This window comes from Chionomys nivalis, chromosome 2, assembly GCF_950005125.1.
Source record: "Chionomys nivalis chromosome 2, mChiNiv1.1, whole genome shotgun sequence".
NCBI lineage: Eukaryota > Metazoa > Chordata > Mammalia > Rodentia > Cricetidae > Chionomys > Chionomys nivalis.
This window is the reverse complement of record NC_080087.1, coordinates 103,827,580-103,844,817: the sequence shown is the minus strand read 5'-3', so window position 1 is coordinate 103,844,817 and position 17,238 is coordinate 103,827,580. Positions and strand designations below refer to the sequence as shown.

General features: G+C 51.5%; 1 protein-coding gene across 1 annotated transcript in view; it reads right to left on the bottom strand.

Moving 5' to 3' along the window:
• Window positions 1–6,248: 6,248 nt before the first annotated feature.
• Ankmy1 (ankyrin repeat and MYND domain containing 1) overlaps window positions 6,249–17,238 on the bottom strand; it is a 35,473-nt gene continuing 24,483 nt past the window's right edge. Inside the window, exons 12-17 of the mRNA XM_057754071.1 lie at window positions 16,829–16,960; window positions 15,554–15,667; window positions 15,057–15,222; window positions 8,301–8,376; window positions 7,376–7,536; window positions 6,249–6,295 (exon numbers count right to left, since the gene is read on the bottom strand). Coding sequence (XP_057610054.1) covers window positions 6,249–6,295; window positions 7,376–7,536; window positions 8,301–8,376; window positions 15,057–15,222; window positions 15,554–15,667; window positions 16,829–16,960 — 696 coding nt within the window. The remainder of the gene's footprint in view (window positions 6,296–7,375; window positions 7,537–8,300; window positions 8,377–15,056; window positions 15,223–15,553; window positions 15,668–16,828; window positions 16,961–17,238) is intronic.

Genomic DNA, 17,238 nt, shown 5'->3' with positions numbered 1-17,238 from the left:
AGAGGTGTCCCGTTTTCTGTTTAAATCTGCCAACAAAACTAATGGAAACAGTAGCGGGAGCCAGGTAAGAATGGACATGGGTAAGAATACAGGAAGCCCAGGAATTAGGGAAAGCATACACATCCAGCTACTCAACAAGACCAGTAGAATACAGTGGAGAAATGATACCCTCCCAAGCAGTGTAGTCTGAAGAGGCTTCCTGGCTTCAATCGGGTGGAGCCAGGGCCTGGGGGAAAACAGGGAACTGGATGTCCTTCCCAGGCCTCAAGGGAACAAACTATCAAAGGAAGAAGCCACAGCCCTGGCCTCAGCTACACTGCCTGTAGCACAGACCCTTCTTCTAGCTACCTGTTTCTCCCTCTCTAGAGAACACGGAGGTTCCCAAACTTCTGCATGGAACCCTGGTGGCCATGTTCTAGGCTTCCATCTCCATCACGACCCAAGCTACTCTTCGCTGTTGCCATCTGAGACCCTCTCGGGGCCATCCACAGCTCTTTCGCCTTTCCTCCCAAGCCCTGGATGGTCACCTGGCCTTGAACCCCGGCAGCAGCCCACTCTCCCAAAAGGCCAGATGTCGGAGGGAGTTGAGAAGAGGTGCCCATTCTTGCTGGTCTACAGCCAAACTCTAACTCCATGCCCCAGACTCTGCCCTCTCTTGCTGCTCCCTATTGACTTCCTAGTCTCTATGGAGCCAAACTCCATCTGTGTCCACAGCCTGCCAGGTCTTGCCTCCTTCAGAGACCCCCCGGGCACCTCTTGTCCCTATCCTGCTTACTGGCCAGGGCCATCACATCCATCACTTCCTGACTCTTTCCCCTATAACTCTGTCCTCGTTTCCTGTCCTGAGTCTGTGCTCTAAAGGTATGATCTGATCACTTGCCACAGCCCACGTGGCTTTGCCTCCTTGCTTCGGCCTTTGAGGGCTCAGGTGGATAGCAAGACACCTTTCACTCAGAAAGGACAGGGCAGCTGAGTCTAGCCCAAAAGGAGAACCCAAAATTCCAGGTAAGCACTGAGAAGGGGATTCTGGCAGGGGGAGGGGGGGGAATAGAGGTGGAGATACTGTGTCCCACAGACATTGGCACCTTGAGGATGGCCTAAGAACCCCCCTGGGGAGGTGCCTCCAGAAAAAGGGCTTCTCTTCCCTCCCAAGGTGCCTGGGCCTCGACAGCTCTCATCAGTCTCTGTCCTTTATCCTCCTCATCCCGCCAGCTGATCCCACATGCTTCGAGAACAGGAGCAGACGGGCTGCAGCAGCGTGGCAACCACTCGGGCATGCGCTATGTCCTTTCCACATTCAAGTTCCCAGCAGCACCTGGCAACCATCGAGACAGCTCGGAGGCAGAGATTCAGCCCCACTCTGCTAGTGGAGTCCTCAACAGCTTCCCTGACTTCGGGACACCTGATGGAGGCACGTGTCCTCTGTACGCAGGCTGGACTCTAAACTGAATCCTGAGCCCACTGGGGTCCCCCAGGATGTGCAGCTCCAGGGCAGCTGTGATTTCCCTAGGGCTGCCTGCCTGCGGGGGTTACTTTGAGGAGGTGCCAACGCTAGAACAAGAGAAGGAGCGCATCTCCCAACAGGGACGGCAGTTAGCTTCAAGGTGGAGGCTTGACAGCTGAGCAGCCAGGGCATAAGTAGCTAGAGAGTGTCAGAGAGAAAACAGAGCCGTTGTTGGGGTTCCCGGCATCTCCTTCCCCTACTGTCCCACCCCTACCATAGAACAGCACAGAAGGCTCACCCAGTGGTCTCAGTACTATGCCGGAGGCCCCTGAGATAGGAAAGGTGCTGGTGGCAGGAGCCACAAGATGGATTCTGAGATGCTGGGACAAGTGCTTGGGTTTTCCCCTAGAGAGGGCTGGTTGAGGTTCCGGTAGACAGCAGGTATATGGTAGAGGAGGCCCTGCCCTCCATATGGCCATGTGCGGACATCTCCTACTTCTTCCCTCCATGTTCCAAGTGACCGTGCAGCTCTTCCCCACACCACCTGCCCCAGAATACCCACAAACAGCACTAGGGCCAGCAGCCCTACTGAGGGTGAGGAAGAAAGACATTCTGCTATGAATACCAGCTTTGAGTATCACCTCTCTTCTCTGCAGGCAGAAGCATCAGTGGCATGGGACATGACCACTTTAGAATTTCTTCCCTTTTCCTCCGCTCTCTGGCCTGATAGTTCAGGCCTCCGACTGCTCTGGAGTACAAGCCAGCTGGCTCCGTGAGAAAGTTAACTGCTCTGCAGGAATTGCCAAGGCTCTAAGAAGACGGGGAGGGCCGGGCGGTGGTGGCGCACGCCTTTAATCCCAGCACTCGGGAGGCAGAGGCAGGCGGATCTCTGTGAGTTCGAGACCAGCCTGGTCTACAAGAGCTAGTTCCAGGACAGGCTCCAAAACCACAGAGAAACCTTGTCTCGAAAAACAAAAACAAAAACAAAAAAAAAAAAAAAAAAAAAAAAGACGGGGAGGGGCTGCTCCTGGGAAGAGCATAGATACAATTCCCTCCTGGATTTCTAGCCCCAGCCCTCCCCTGGTATCTCACTTCTTCTTCTTCTTCGAAACAAAGTTCCCTGCTAAGAGGGGCTTTTCTCGAGTTCCAGGACAGCCAGGACTGTTTCACAGAGTAACTTCTTCCTCTTGGAAAAAAAAATAGAGGGGCTTTTCTAGACCATATGTCCAGGGCCACAAGACTCCTCCTGGCTTTAATGAGCGACCCCATCCATGTATGCATTGCCCCACCTACCCCCTCTCACTCAATCCTTCTTTCCACCAATATACAACAATGTAGCTGGAATGTGGGAGCCTGAGGCACAGGGACCAGGCCACCATGTCCCATGACCTAAAAGGGGCTGGCTCAAAACGGAGTTCATCCAGAAGAGGCAATGCATCTCTGAGCCTGTGAGTAACAGGAAAGGCAGAGGACCCAGCGAAAGCCACCCAGTGGAGGTGGACACAGCAGGGAGCCACAAGGGGCCAGCAAGTCTGGGTGGGGCTAAAGATAGGCATTGCTGCAGTGGCAGGGAGACCCCAGAGCAGTAAGGCCAGGAGGGGACAGAGAAGCCAGGAACATCGTGCAGGATAATCAAGATGGGAGGGACAGGGCTCCACCGGGCTTTGCTTTTGAGGGCAGGGATAAGCTGACTTCAACAGGTAAGATGTGATACGAAAGCCAGAGAGGAGCCACCAACGAATCCCATGCAAAGAAAACAACAGAAGTGCAGCCTCACATTGAACCCCGAGGTCTCAGTACTTCCAGGTTCCCCACTGTCTCTCACAAAACCAGCCAAATGCAAGCTTCCAGCAAGATAACTGAGCTCGATTCCAGCAAGATAACTGAGCTCAACCACCAAATCCACAATCATATCTAAAAGGGCTTCAGGGAGATGTGAGTGGGTTTGTCCAGCAGACAAGAAAAGGTGTCACAGCCCTGAAGGTTGAGGCCACAGGCTTAGGAGTCACCTGCAGTTCACAGGGAGAGACATGACTGCCAGTCACCACGGGCCATCTTAGGGAAGACCCAGGACCTTTCAGTTCCAGGCAGACAATGAAACCACAGGTCGATTGGTGACATACTAAAATAGCTATGGACAGCAGAAATAAGTCACCCCTGTCTGCAACCTCATCAGCCAACAGCTCCCTCAGCCTCAGGGATGGAGGGATCTGAGAACTTTCATGTGGTACAGCTCAGGCTGCAAGAAGCCACTTTACAGGTGAGGCAGAAAAAGGAGTCCCCATGCCACCGAGTTCTCCACACAAGAGGTGTGAGGAAGAAGATGAAAGAACATAAATTTCACACCAACACGGACAGATGTCACACATGGTCACTATGAGGCACCCACCTCATAACCTACAAGAGCACACTTCAGAACACAGGGAAGCTTCCTGGAAGGGATAAAACCCCAATGAGTGTGTGACCCTTTGTAGACTGAAGGACAAAATGGCCTGAGTTCTAATCTGTCGCTCCGACCAGCCTCCACGACTAATTGAGAAATTGTGGAACAAGTGCATTAGAAAGTAAGCTTTATCCCACAATACATGTGTATTTGTGTGCATAAAGTGCACTAGTCTTAAGCACCGAGTCTCATATAGGCAGCAACTAAATCTAGGAGAACTTCTTCTTCCTCCTCACAGACACCAAAGTGGCCCCATGACCCGTCGGTTCCTTTCCAAGAGCAACTGCCGACCTGAGTTCTGACACCATAGGCAGGCTGTGTGTTAGGCTTTATAGAGATGAAACACTGTGAAGATGTGTTGCTCACACTGTTTAATAAATAGTCATCTGGCCAATAGCTAGGAAGGAAGAGGCTAGGCAACAGAGCCAGATTGAGAGAACACTGGGAAGAAGGGTGAGTCACCAACCAGATGCAGAGGGATCAGGAAGAAAATGAGGTAACAAGTCATGAACCACATAGCACATAGCAGCATGTAAATTAATAGAAATGGATTAATTTGAATTATAAGAGCTAGTTAGTAACAAGCCTAAGCTATTGGCAGAGCATTTATAATTAGTAAAAAAAAAAAAAAAAAAAGTAAGCTTTAGGCCACAGTAACTGTTCAAGGCAGAATCCAGTGGAGAGGTGTGTGTATGTGTGCATGGCATCTTGGAGGGCTGTGTGCATCCACAGATTAAAATCTAAATATATTCCCCAAAGTGTTCAGAATGGACCCTAAGATTAATATGGTTGTCACTATTATCTCCTTTAAAGCAATTAGGGGTGGCTGGAAAATTAGCTCAGCAGTTAAGAGCCGATTTTCTGCTCTTCCAGAGGACCCAGGTTCAACACCCAGAAGCCACATGGTAGCCCATAACCATCTGCAACGCCAATTCTAGGAGACTGAGTGCCCTCTTCTGGCCTCCGCAGTCATCAGCCAGGCATTTATATACATAAATTCATGCAGGCAAAGCATTCATTCAAGATCAAATGAAAACAATTAGCACATATTTTAGTGAAACATGGTAGGGCTTTCACTTGGAGAAAATGTTGTAGAAAAAAGTACAAATAAAAGGTGTTCATGGCCTTGTTTGGAACAGAGGAATGCCCTTACTTTTAGGTATGCATGTGTGTGTGTCCTTGGCTAGTCCCTGCATCCCTGCATTTCTGAAGACCCTTGTTGATATCAGGGTAACTGTCAATAGCATTTGCTTGCTCTTGCTTTCCATAAGAAGCATGGAAATTACCTTCCTTGCTAATGGACTGGAAGTGGGATGCTCGTGCACACTGGCTGCTGACATGGGCACCAGCATCCCAACCGGGAAGGCCCACTCTAGAACAAGGAGCTGGGTCAGCCATGATAACAACCGATCAGTGCTAGGGGACAAAGCTCCAGTCCCTGCCTGTCAGGAGCCCCTCTTGGAAAGCTATCTGTGACTGAGTTCCACAAAGGAACAGCTTGTTCCTCTGGCTATTGTCCTCCCCACCTACATATGTAAGCCTTACCTGCCACCCCTATGAACCTCCCCCTCAAGAGTAGAATTCAAAACCCAGGCACCAGTATTGCCGTGCTACTGCCAGGAGACAGGCTGCCCAGCCGGTGTCTTCCCCAGTCCTCTCAGGCTCTGTAGTCCCTTTTCCACCTCTTCTCCAGTCCTGTGCTCTCTGCCCCACTTCCTCCCCCAGGCACCCCTAGGCCTGTCTACCTTCAGGCAAGTGGCTACAGTCCTCCCTGCCTGCCTGCCCTCTTTGTCACCCTGAAAGTGTAACTGATTCTCCGGGGCAGACTTGCCAGTCTTGGCCACACTGCCTTGCTCTAGTCCTGTCCCTTTACCCTCATCAGTCCCTGTGACTTCCACTGTGGCCGCAGGACAAGCTGAGCACACAGCAGACAAGCAACTAATGCACCACAAGAGTACCCTGGACCCCATAGGGAGTTGGAGTCCCTGGAAGGGACCTAGACAGCAGAGAACGGTTCTTTGGTACCGGGGGATGCCTCCAACTGGGAGAGCTAGTGCCAGCATGAGCCAGGAGCTGTCATTTTCCTGCAGTCAGCCCTCCAGCAGAGTCCTTACCCCTGATCTGCACAGCACAGGCCTTATGAGAGACTACCAGGGTAGTCATAACCAGCATGGACAGGGATTCTGAGACTTGGCCCAGGACACAGACTTGAGAACACACCATAGGTTACTTTATTGCCGGGTCTGGAGGACAAAGACTGTTGTGACATGCAGCCGCAGTAGCACACATACTTCTTGCACAAGACCACCACAGGGTGCAACCCTGGGCTTCTCCCAAGGCTGAGCACCAAGCGCTGTCCCCTCACGGGGATTCTGCCGCCCTCCAAACTGAGTTGTCCAAATGGGGCACTGGATGGATAAGAGGAGGCACAGGAAGGGGTATGGAGGGCCAACCGTTGGGCCTGAGCAAGAGACTCAAGGGGTAGATGAATCTGGAGTGTCCCTAAGGAGGTCAGGCCCTGGAGCAGTGACCACTACGCCTTGCTTCCTAGACCAAAATGTTTCTCTCCCTGAGCCGCCCCCACTCTACGGGTTACCCGTGAGTGAGCCCCCCACCTCACTCAGCTACGGCCTGCAATCAACTTCTCTATGCTTTTCCCAGTAAGTGCTTGTAAATGCTGCCTGCAACAATAGGAAGGGCTGGCCATGGTCACCCTTCAAAGACAACTGCCTGCAAGATCTGCAAGACAAAAGCTATTACCAAATTCTAGGTAAATCCCACTGAGGGTTTTATAGAGGAGTAGCCCAGCCACTTGGCAGGTGCCAAGTCCAGGACAGTGGATAATGTCCCCTAAAATGCTAGTATTAGAATATAGCCAGACCCCCGTGTCATTCACCACTTTAGTAGAGTCAGGGAGAAGAAGGATGGAGGGGAAGGGCATAAAGTCAGGGGGCGGGGAGGATGGAGGGGAGGACAGAGCCAGGGGAAAGGATCAAGGATGCCATTCATAGAAGAAGACACCTGTTGGAACCCACATTGCTAGAAATTCTAAGGGGGGCTGCTAAGTGGACACTTTAGAAGCAGCCCCTATGGTGAGCACCATCTTGTGCTGCATGTGACTAGCAGGTGCCCGGTGACAGCAAATCGCCTGGCACCCATATCTCAGCTCTGCAAGGAAGTTACATGACCACTTTCCAGGTAGTGGCCATGCATAGAGACATCACCACAGGTGAAGAGCCAGGATGGCTCCCTGCTCTATCCTCCCCTTTCTACCCCTCAACACACAGAGACACACACAGACACACACACACACACACAAAAACACACACTCAGTCCTGGCTGTAAATTCCAGGAAAACAGCATAAAAGAGCTTCCAAGGGAGATGGCGATTCTCTTCCCCACCCATTCCCCAGGCCTACATCTTTGTCCTGGGAGGCAGTAGAAGGCCCCTCCCTCGCCAGCCCATCCTAACATGGCACCCAACCTACTCAAGATCATGATGTCATTGCAGTCCTTTTTATGGAAGTCGGCCCAGGCCTTGGTCTTGCAGTACTTGCTGCAGGTCAGGATCCCATAGCAGCGGGGACAGGGTGTGAGACGGACCCCAATGGAGCGACCACACTGGTAGCAAAACTTGTAAAAGGCAAGGCTGTGACAGAATCCCAAGGTCAGGTCTGTGCCCACACCTGAGCTCCTAAGGTCTGCGGTCATGGCCACACATCCCACCAGGCAGAGCAGCTACCACATATGAACAGAAGCCCTGATGTCCCCACCACAATGGTCTCCACACAGTTCTCAACAGTTAATACACACAGAGCCTTTGGACCCACCACAGGTTCTGCCATAAAGGCTGCTCAGGCAAAGTCTGTGCATCCAACATGGCGGCTGGATGGCAGCTTACCAGCACAGAGAGACGGGTCGTGAATAGCATGGCTGCAATGAGTCAGCTACTCGAGGGCAGAGCTCAGAGCTCATGTGTGGGGTGAAACTCAACACCAACCTCCATTTCCAGAGGAGATGCTCCCCACCGCCCTCTCTATGCCTGCCCTGTCCCTCCGGACTGATGGTGCGGATATTCCCACGAGTATGTATGGGTCCTCCCCAGAAGGCACACACAGAAGGTGACTACAGAGTCTGCCACAGAAACACCCTGCAAGAGGATGATGGGACTTCCTGGAAAAACAGTAGTTGAGCTGGGTTGTGCTCTGCCGCGGGAGGTGGCCACCCCCCACTCCCCTGAGGATGCAGAGCTCGTGTGTCCCCCCGCCAGACAACCCAGTTCACTGAGTGTGCCCTGAGACCCCATCTGTCAGCCTCATTCCAGCTGGAGCCTGTGCCTCCATGCCGGGCTGCCTGGCCAAGGCGCTACTGCTCAGGACAGAGAGACAAGGTGGCCCCCAGGGACCCACTCACTGCTGCTTTTCTGTGGCTGAGGTCTTAGGCACACTGGAGCTCCTCTTCTTCATCCGGTGGCTGGGGGACAGCTCCGCTGTGGAGAGAGCTGAGTTAGCACCTGGTGGGCAGGGGAGCGCAGCAGCTAGGGGAGGGGTCCTCACCTGGGGCCACCACCTGTGCCTCAAAGGGCTTACCTACCTGCAGCCCCTGCCTAGGTCCTGCTGTTGCCTTCCACTTCCATTCACCACCACTAAAGGCTACCAGGCAGCCTTGCCCAGTCCGCCGACTCTGAAGGAGTCACCCTGATGGCTTCCCACCTGTCTCTGAAGTTCTGGTTATTTTTTCCTGCTCGTTCTCAGAGGCCAGTTGTCACTCGCTCAGAAACCTGAATTGGTGGAGTCCAGTGGTGGCCAATCTTGTCAGTTTGGTGATTTAAAATCGCCTAGGAGACAAACCTCTGAGCATGTCTGGGAGGGCGTTTCCAGACGGGCTCAACCAACATGGCTCGACCGATCCTGAATATAAGTGGCACCATCCCATGGGACGGGGGCCCAGACTAAATAAAAAGGAGACATGCGCCGAGACGAGCATTCATCTCTCTCCTCTGCTGGACTGAGGACGTAAGGTGACCAGCCACTTCCTGCTTCTCTCAGCACAACTTCCTTCTTGAACCTTAAACCAAAATGAATGTTTTCTCCCTTAAGTGGCATGTGCTGGGTGCTTTGCCATGGTAACGAGGAAAGTAACTAATCCAGAAAACAGTGCCAGGGGCTGAGGCTGTTGCTGTGATGGATCTGGTCCTGTGGAGGAACTGATGTGTGGGAGGAACATGGAAGAGTCTGGAGCGGAGGGATAGACTAGCCCTAGACTGCTGCAAACGGAGCTCAGTGGGCCTTTCTGGGGGGAGTTTGGAAAACAAGAACGGCTAAAGGAATAAAGAACCATAGGCAGTGGGGGCTCAGCTCATGAAGTTTCTGAGAAGATCAGGACTCCCTTGAGACTTGGACTGGAGTTTATTCAGGTTATACTCTGGCAAAGAATCCACCTTCATTCAACCCATGTCTTCAGAGTGTGGGGGAGGCTGAATCCCTAATGTAGAAATTTCTTTAGCGGATGCCAGCATGGCACTCAGGCTGTGGCACGGTCACTGTTCACTGTTCTTATTTGGATCATCAGTGAGAGAGAGCAACAAGTTTAGTGAGGAAAACAGAGCTAGCATGAGAGAGACGATGTGAGGTGCAGTAGAACCTGAGGTGGGGCTAGCCAAAGCTTTTGGGAGTTCATATAGTTCGAGAAAATCTCCAGATGTGCAGAAATGGGGCTGTAGGCTTTGGTGTTTGCCTTGTTGAGATTTGGTCTTGCTTTACGTTGATCTTCTCTTGCTATCTGCCTTGGTTACTTTTATATTGCTGTGATCGGACACTATGACCAGGAGAGGCTATAGAAGAGTTTATTTGGGACTCAGTTTCAGAGGGCTAGAGTCTGTGACCATCATGGCAGAGAGCATAACATCAGGCAGGAGGGCACGGCTGCTGAAGCAGTCGCTGAGAGCTTACATCTTGGTCCACAAACCTGAGACAGAGCTAACTGGGAATGGCACCGGCTTTTGAAAACCTCAAAGCCTGCCCCAGTGCTGATGGAAGAGGGTCATATGTCTATTGGTTAATAAAGAAACTGCTTGGCCTTTGATAGGACAGAAAATTAGGTAGGCAGAGTAAACAGAACAGAATGCTGGGAGAAAGAAGCAGATTGAGGCAGACGCTACAGCTCTCCTCACCAAGATGGACGCAGATTAGGATCCTTCCTGGTGGGCCACCACCTCGTGGTGCTACACAGATGATTGGAGGTGGGTTAATCAAGATGTGAGAGTTGACCAATGAGAGGCTAGAGCTAATGGGCCAAGCAGTGTTTAAAAGAATACAGTTTCCGTGTAATTATTTCGGGGCATAAGCTAGCCAGGCGGCCGGGAGCTGGGGCAGCAGGGAAGCGGCCCACTGCTCCTACAACACAGTGCCACATCTCCTCCAACCAGGCCACACCCCCTAATCCTTAACAAGTGATTTCACCAACTGAGGGCCAAACATTCAAATTCATGAGCCTATGGGAGCCACTGTCATCCACATCACCACACTATCTTTGGTCCTCTCTTTTAGAATGGGGAGGTTCACCCCATGTGCTATGAGATGAGAATGAGGCCCTAGAAAAGCCAGTAGAATATTATGATTTTAAAGTGGTGTGTGGCCTGGAGAGAGGGCTCAACAGGCGGACAGCGCTTTCCACCATACCTGACCACAGGAGTTCAATCTCTGCCACCACGTGGTAAAAGGAGAGGACTGATTCTTGATGCTTACATGTTGTCTTGGCCACCACGTGTGTGCCAAAGCACACATTCACCCGCCACACACACACACACATACACACACATACAGCCTAAAGGAAATAAAAGTAAAACTAAGGGTGATGTGTTTAGAGGCCGAGTTGACAATGAGTGGACTAGCGATCTTTCCTCTTGATAGGCAAGCAGCAGAATTTAGAATTGCCAGAGACAGCAGACAGGTTTAGCTGACACAGGAAGGCCACCCTTAATGTGGGCGGGGTCCAGCCCCTAGGCTGTGGGCTGTGAATGAGTAAAGAAGAGAAAGCAACTTGGAACAGCAACATTAACCTCGCTCTATTTCCTGACTGTAGGTGTCACGTGGCCAGCTGCTTCCGAGCTCCTGTCGCCATGCCTTCCCACCATGATGGATTATAGTCCCTTTTTAAACTACGAATCAAATTAATTTCTTCCTCCTTGAAGTAGCTCTCTTCAGGGTTTCATCACAGCAATGAGGACAGTAACCCACGGATCTCTTCTCCCCTGCTCCCAGTACTATACTGCTCCTTGGAAGGTGCAGCCTTGGGAATTCCACTGTCACCACAGGATGCCGGTGGCTTGAGCAGGGCTCTTCCCTGACCACACCAGGCTGTTGAATTCTTTGAATTGCTGGTTGGTTGTCTCTGGCTTCCAACAGTGCTTCCTCCTGGCAGAACTTGCTCAAAAGACCGACACAACCAATCAGGGCTGGCTGCAAGGACAGGCCCAGATCGGTGTTGGCTGCTTGCTCTTTCCAGCCACTTCCCCCATGCTCACTGGCGTCTAGTCACAGTTGTCCAGCTTGTCCCTCCAGCTGGGCTGCCACTCTTCACGATCGCCCTCAAAACCTTTAGTAGCTCCAAGAACACCAACAGACCAGTCTCAGTTCAATGTTACATCCTTGAGAGAGATTTAGGACGCTCTGTTCAACGGGCTTTTCCTCTGAGTAATATGAACTGAGGTCCTGGAGCAGGTGGTGGAGACAATGGCACACGTCTCTAAGGGACAGCCCTCACATTAGGAACTGAGTACCGAGTGCAGAGTAGGAGGTCTTCACAGCTTGCGTCTCCTGGCATGGAATCCTGCCCCACCAACTGGACAAGGTGGTCGGGGTCCCAGGATCTTCATCAACACTGAAATTGAGGCTGTGCCTCTCTCTGTCCAGCAAGGGAGATTGAGTGCAACAGCGGAGTCTCTCTTTCCCGTCACGGGGGGGGAGGGGGGGTGCACTCAGTGTAGATCCTGGCCTGTGGAGTGGGCAGCTAAAGACGGCATGAAGACCGCTGTCCTCTGTGATTTCCAGAAAGGAAAGGCCTCCTGTTGGAGATTTCTGGAGGAAAAGACCTCCGATTGGGGGTTTCTAGAAGAAAGGCCTCCTGTTGGGGCTTTCTTGGCTAGGCCCCAGTTTAGCATTCAATATTATGGTCTGTTGGCATGGAACTTAGTGGATTTTGTTGACTAATTTTTCCCTTATACCTTGCACGGTCTTTGAACCACTTGCAGAAATCTTACATGGTGAGGTGTTGCATTCTTACTGTGTTTTGATGCGTGTGTGTGTGTGTGTGTGTGTGTGTGTGTGTGTGTGTGTCTTGGGTCCTCAGACAGTGCCAGGTTACCATGGTAAAGGTGGGCACTAGATCTGTTACTGTGTGAGAGCTACACCCATCAGGAAGAGGGAGCGGAACTGTGCCCTTGTGTCTCAACAGCCACCGTCCTTCTTTCGGAACTTCTCATACTCCATATAGCAGGTCTGCTAACAGCTCTTGACTTCTGTTATCCGGGAATGGTTTTGTTTTGCCTTCTTTCTTTAAGGATAGTTTTGCTAGCTATAAAGAAAACTTCTTAGTCAGGAGTAATTTCTGTGGCTCAGTGGTTAAGAGCACAGAGAGCCTGAGTTCAGTTGCCAGCACCTACATGGCAGTTCCGGGTCCAAGGGAACCACCAGCACCCTCTTCTGGGCTCTCTGGGCACCTGGCACACAAGTGGTGTGCATGCATATGTGCAGACAAAACAATCGCACACATAAAAAAGTTAGTGATAGTTTTAAAGCAAAAGAGCAGTGCCTCTTACAGGTACTCCCTTGTAAGGACTAAGCCATCTTTGTTCTTGATGATCTGATTTCCTCCTGGTCTTCGGGGGTTTCTAACATTTCACTATAAAGTGTCTCTGGATTTCTTTGCACTTAGGGATTATCTTCTAGAATGTACTGATTAGCACTTTTAGTGTCCCTGGGATACCGTAGCTCACACATCTTTGACAGCTTCCTGCCTCTTTCTCTTCCTCTCCTGGAATCCCACCACATGTGCTGATGAGCTCACGGGTGCCACACTTCTGTTGAACCCGGTGCCTTTATCTTGGTACCTTCTTCTCTCCTCTTCAGACTGAACTCATCCCTTTATAGTCTTCTGGCTTGATGATTTTTTTTTTTTCAGTTATAGCCGAGACCCTCTAAGAGAATATTTGACTTGGGGGCTGAACTGAGTGTGAACACTGGAATTCCCAACTGGTATTTTTGATAATTTCCACTCTTTACTGATGTTCTCTACTATGCAAGGTGTTGTCAGGGTACCTTCCTTTACTTCTTTACAATGTGTTTTGGGTTTTTTTTTTAACATGTTTATAATGGTACTGCTGTTAAATCTGACATCTGGGCCCTCGCCAGGAGTGTCTGTGGTTCATGCTAGCACATGGGTTAGACTCTCTTTCTTTGCATGTGTCTTGTGTTGGTCTTAGAGTTGTGTTGGATCCTAATCCCACACCCAGCCCAGGCTTGCAGCTGTTCACTTGTTTGGTGGTTATCTGGGTTATGAGGTGTCCCCATCCCAATACTGCTCTCCATGAAGTGCAGCCTAGGACATGGCTCCGGTCACCCTCTCTGTCTCTGTCCATGACTACCTAGATATCAGCTCCACCAGTGCTGAGCTGGTTACTCCACTGGTTTCAGAAGTGTTCCTGGAACATAAGTGACCCCTTGGATTGAGTCAGTCACTTTGTGGCTATTTCAGGGGCAAGTCTCCAAGGCCTGAGCTTGTTCTAAACTCTGGACTGCTCCTCTGCCCTCATTTCTCCTGAATCTTTCTAGTGGTAAGTCATCCTGCAATTCAGCCTGTGGTACCATTGGACCAACTCCTTCACAGGTACATCTCACTATCCAGCCTGAACTGGTCCATGCACTATTGAAAATGAGTCCATTTCTCTGTCAAAGCTTACTGCTTTACAGCACGGTGCCAAGGCTCTGGAAACAGTGGGGGACGGCAAACCTCTCCATGGGTGATATCCCTACTTTGGGATCTACTCAGTGAGGGAAAGGAGAGGTTGTCTGGTCAGGTCTTCTCAGCCAGCTTCCCTCAGCCAGTCCCCCGCCTAGGAACGGTTGTGAGAGATCAGAGGCCCAGAATTCTCAGGGGTATCATAGCAAAGGCACAGCCTGTGCTTCCACAGTAGAGCCTGCATCCGAATACAGGCATCACCTTCCAGTCACACCGGCCAGAACTCCTTATTCTTCATCTGTGTCCACACGGGACAGCTGTTTGCGTCAGGACGAGTTAGTAGCGTGGGCGGGACAAGGGTACAGGCTATGTATGTGTGTGTGTGTGTATACGTGGACAATAATTAGGTTCTGGCCACAAATGTGCTAGTAGGTTTATGGGTGGGACTGTAAGTAGTGTGTAGGGGGCTGGTTGTGTGTATATAAGAGAGGGCGGTAGTTCAGTGTGTAAGCATGGGTGTGTACATGGCTGTGTGTAAGCGTGGGTGTGTAGATGGCTGTGTGTAAGCGTGGGTGTGTAGCTGAGAACTATTTGTGGAGAATGGGGGTAGGTGGATGTGAGCATGGGAGATGGGGAGGATGAATGCGTGTAGGGGGGTTCAGGATATCGGGGTGTGGGTGTGCGGGTGGGTAGGTGTGCATGTGTGTGGCAGATATGGTTGTGGGGTAGGAGTGGGCTACTCTGTAGGGGAAAGAGTGGATTATATTTAATTGTGGCCAAATTTGGGGCCATCAGGAAGGTCTACAGGTTGGTATATGTGCAGAGATAAGTGGACCCAACATGTTTTTGAAGCAGGTATCTGTGTGTGTGGACGTAGGGTGTATGGTGGAGGCAGTGGTTCATGTGTGGGAGTTTCATGTGGGTGGACAGGTGTGCTTTGGGGACAATGTGAGTGAAGGCATCGTGGGCATGAAGATTATGTGCACGGTGGGTAATCGGGGTGTTGGGGACGAGTAGCGGACGTGTAGCCATGTGTGAGAAGGTTGGAACAGGGCAGGCTGCAGTTTGACGTGACTGAGAGTGAAACCGTCAGGGGCATCGTCAGTGGGGGAGGTGTGGAAAGGATGTGGGTGAGCGGATAGGGGCCTGAAGAATGAGGGCGCTGGGGGCAAGAGCGGAGCTAGGCCGTGCACCCTGACGAGCCTCACCTACCCCGTTTGCTCAGGTACAGCGCCTTCATGTCCATCTGATTCTCTTTGCCAAGGACGGCACGCCGCAGCTGCAAGCCCATATATTCTAGCAGCCTTTTCCGGGCCATGAATATCTCCCGCTCTGCTGGCATCAGAGCATGGAAGGGACAGTGGGCGATCTTCCGGTCCTACGACAGAACACAGGGTCACTATGGGTCCTTGGGGCTGTCACTTGCCAGCCAAGAACACTCAAGGTTCACCAAGGACTATGGGCCACCCCCAGCCCAGACTGCAGAGTAACTGAGTGAGCAGGCCACCTCTCCATCCCCGGTTAATGTGACCGAGGACACAGAAGACACTTGCTCGACACAGAGGGCCACTTGCCCACAAGTGCCCAAAGCACCAATTTATCATCATGAGGTCATCTTCCCCGGAAGATCAGCCTTGGCTGTGGACTCCTAACTTTGCCCAAGAGAAGGCAAGTCTCAGAGGGGTCATGCTCAGGAAACGAAGCCACACCTGGTAGAATTTGAAGTAGCCATAGTCCACAGCTGTCCCCACTGCCATCCTGTCACCTTGCACAAGCATCACAGGTTTCAGAATATCTGCCCCGTAGCTAATCAGCCGGTCAATCTGGAAAGCGCAGAATCTGTTAAGTACACAGGGCTACTGGAAGGGTGGCAGAAGCCACGTGCAACACTGGACTGTGTGGGGCAGTTCCACGCGTGACCATGGCTCTCGGGTCCTGTGAACGCTACTCACTGAACAGCTGAAAGACAGCCAAAGGGCACCGCCCAGCCAGAGAGCACAGCTGCCCAGAAGGATTGTTGTCCCCTGCTTTCTAGCCATGCCCCACGTGTGTGAGGAAGTCAGAGACAAATACGATAGACAAGATTGACCTAGCCTCATCCTAAGAGGCCACTCCCTGGAAGAGAGCCCTCCCTGACTCCATTCATGGTCACAGTAACATCGTGAATGGATAGACAGAATGTGGCAAGCACATACAGTGGAGCACCAATCAGCCTTCAAAAGCTGTGTCCAGCTTACAGAAGTCAGAAGCACCCTCTGTCAGCACACTGGGGGGGCAACACCTCCGCGTCACCTGTTTCTGAACCACGCCTTAGCCTGTGCGTGTTATTATGTGCAGTGCAACGCATGGCCTGAGAGTTGTCAGAGTTCACAACCAAGACTGGAATACGATAAAAGAGACGGTGACGGCTGCAGTTGGCTGATCAGTGGAATCAGGAGGGGGTGGTGAGCAGCAGCCTGTGGACTAGATGTGGCTGTTATTCAATAAACCCCAGCTGGGTGTGGTGGTGGACAGCTGTAATTCCAGCGCTTAGGGGGCTGAGACCAAAGGTTACAAATTTGAGAGAGGCTACAGAACAAGGATCTCCACCCCACACACACACACACCAAAAAAAAAAAAAAAAAAAAAAAAAAAAAAAAAAAAAAAAAAAAAAGAAAAAAGCACCTAAATAAATAAATTCAGGCATTCTGGAAAGATACAAATGTCTACACTTTCTTAGCATATTTCATTCATACAGGTCACAAACCCTGGGTTCCAAACCCTGGGTTCCAAGAAGCCCACAATGCAGAAGCTGACCTACCAGGTCCAGACACTGTCAACAGATTAACACCATCTCATTTCCCAAGCACCATGGGAGGCAAGTGCTGGCTGCAGGATGCTGGGTCTTTTAGTCTTAAGATGATGCAGTCTATCCCACCCTGACCCCAGCCAGTACTCACCATCCCCCTACCTCATCCCCTGCATCCTCCCATGCTTCCCCTCACCAGGGCAATCTTGTTCTCGGTGCTCCTCTGTTGCTCATAGGCCAGGTCACATACAACGCATAGGGCAGTGCCCAAGCCTTTGGTCAGAGGCAGGTTGGGGTCAGCTCCCTGGGACAGGAGCTCCTTCACAACCTGGACACATAGACAGACTCCTCAGCAACCATAACCCTGGGTACGATCCACAGGTCCCACCCACAGGGAACATAATGAGTGGGAAGGATCATGGTGAAGCTCCTTAGGGAGGAGTTGCAGTTCTACCCAGGGCCTGGTTATGACACTCTCTTGGTGCTACTCCAAAGCAGCTGCTCTGATGGGTCCTGCTCATGTCTCACTTTCTAGCCCAGGAAAGAGCGTGGCTCTTGGGCAGGTACGTACCACTGGCCAGGAGCGCATCCTGTCCGGGCCCTTTG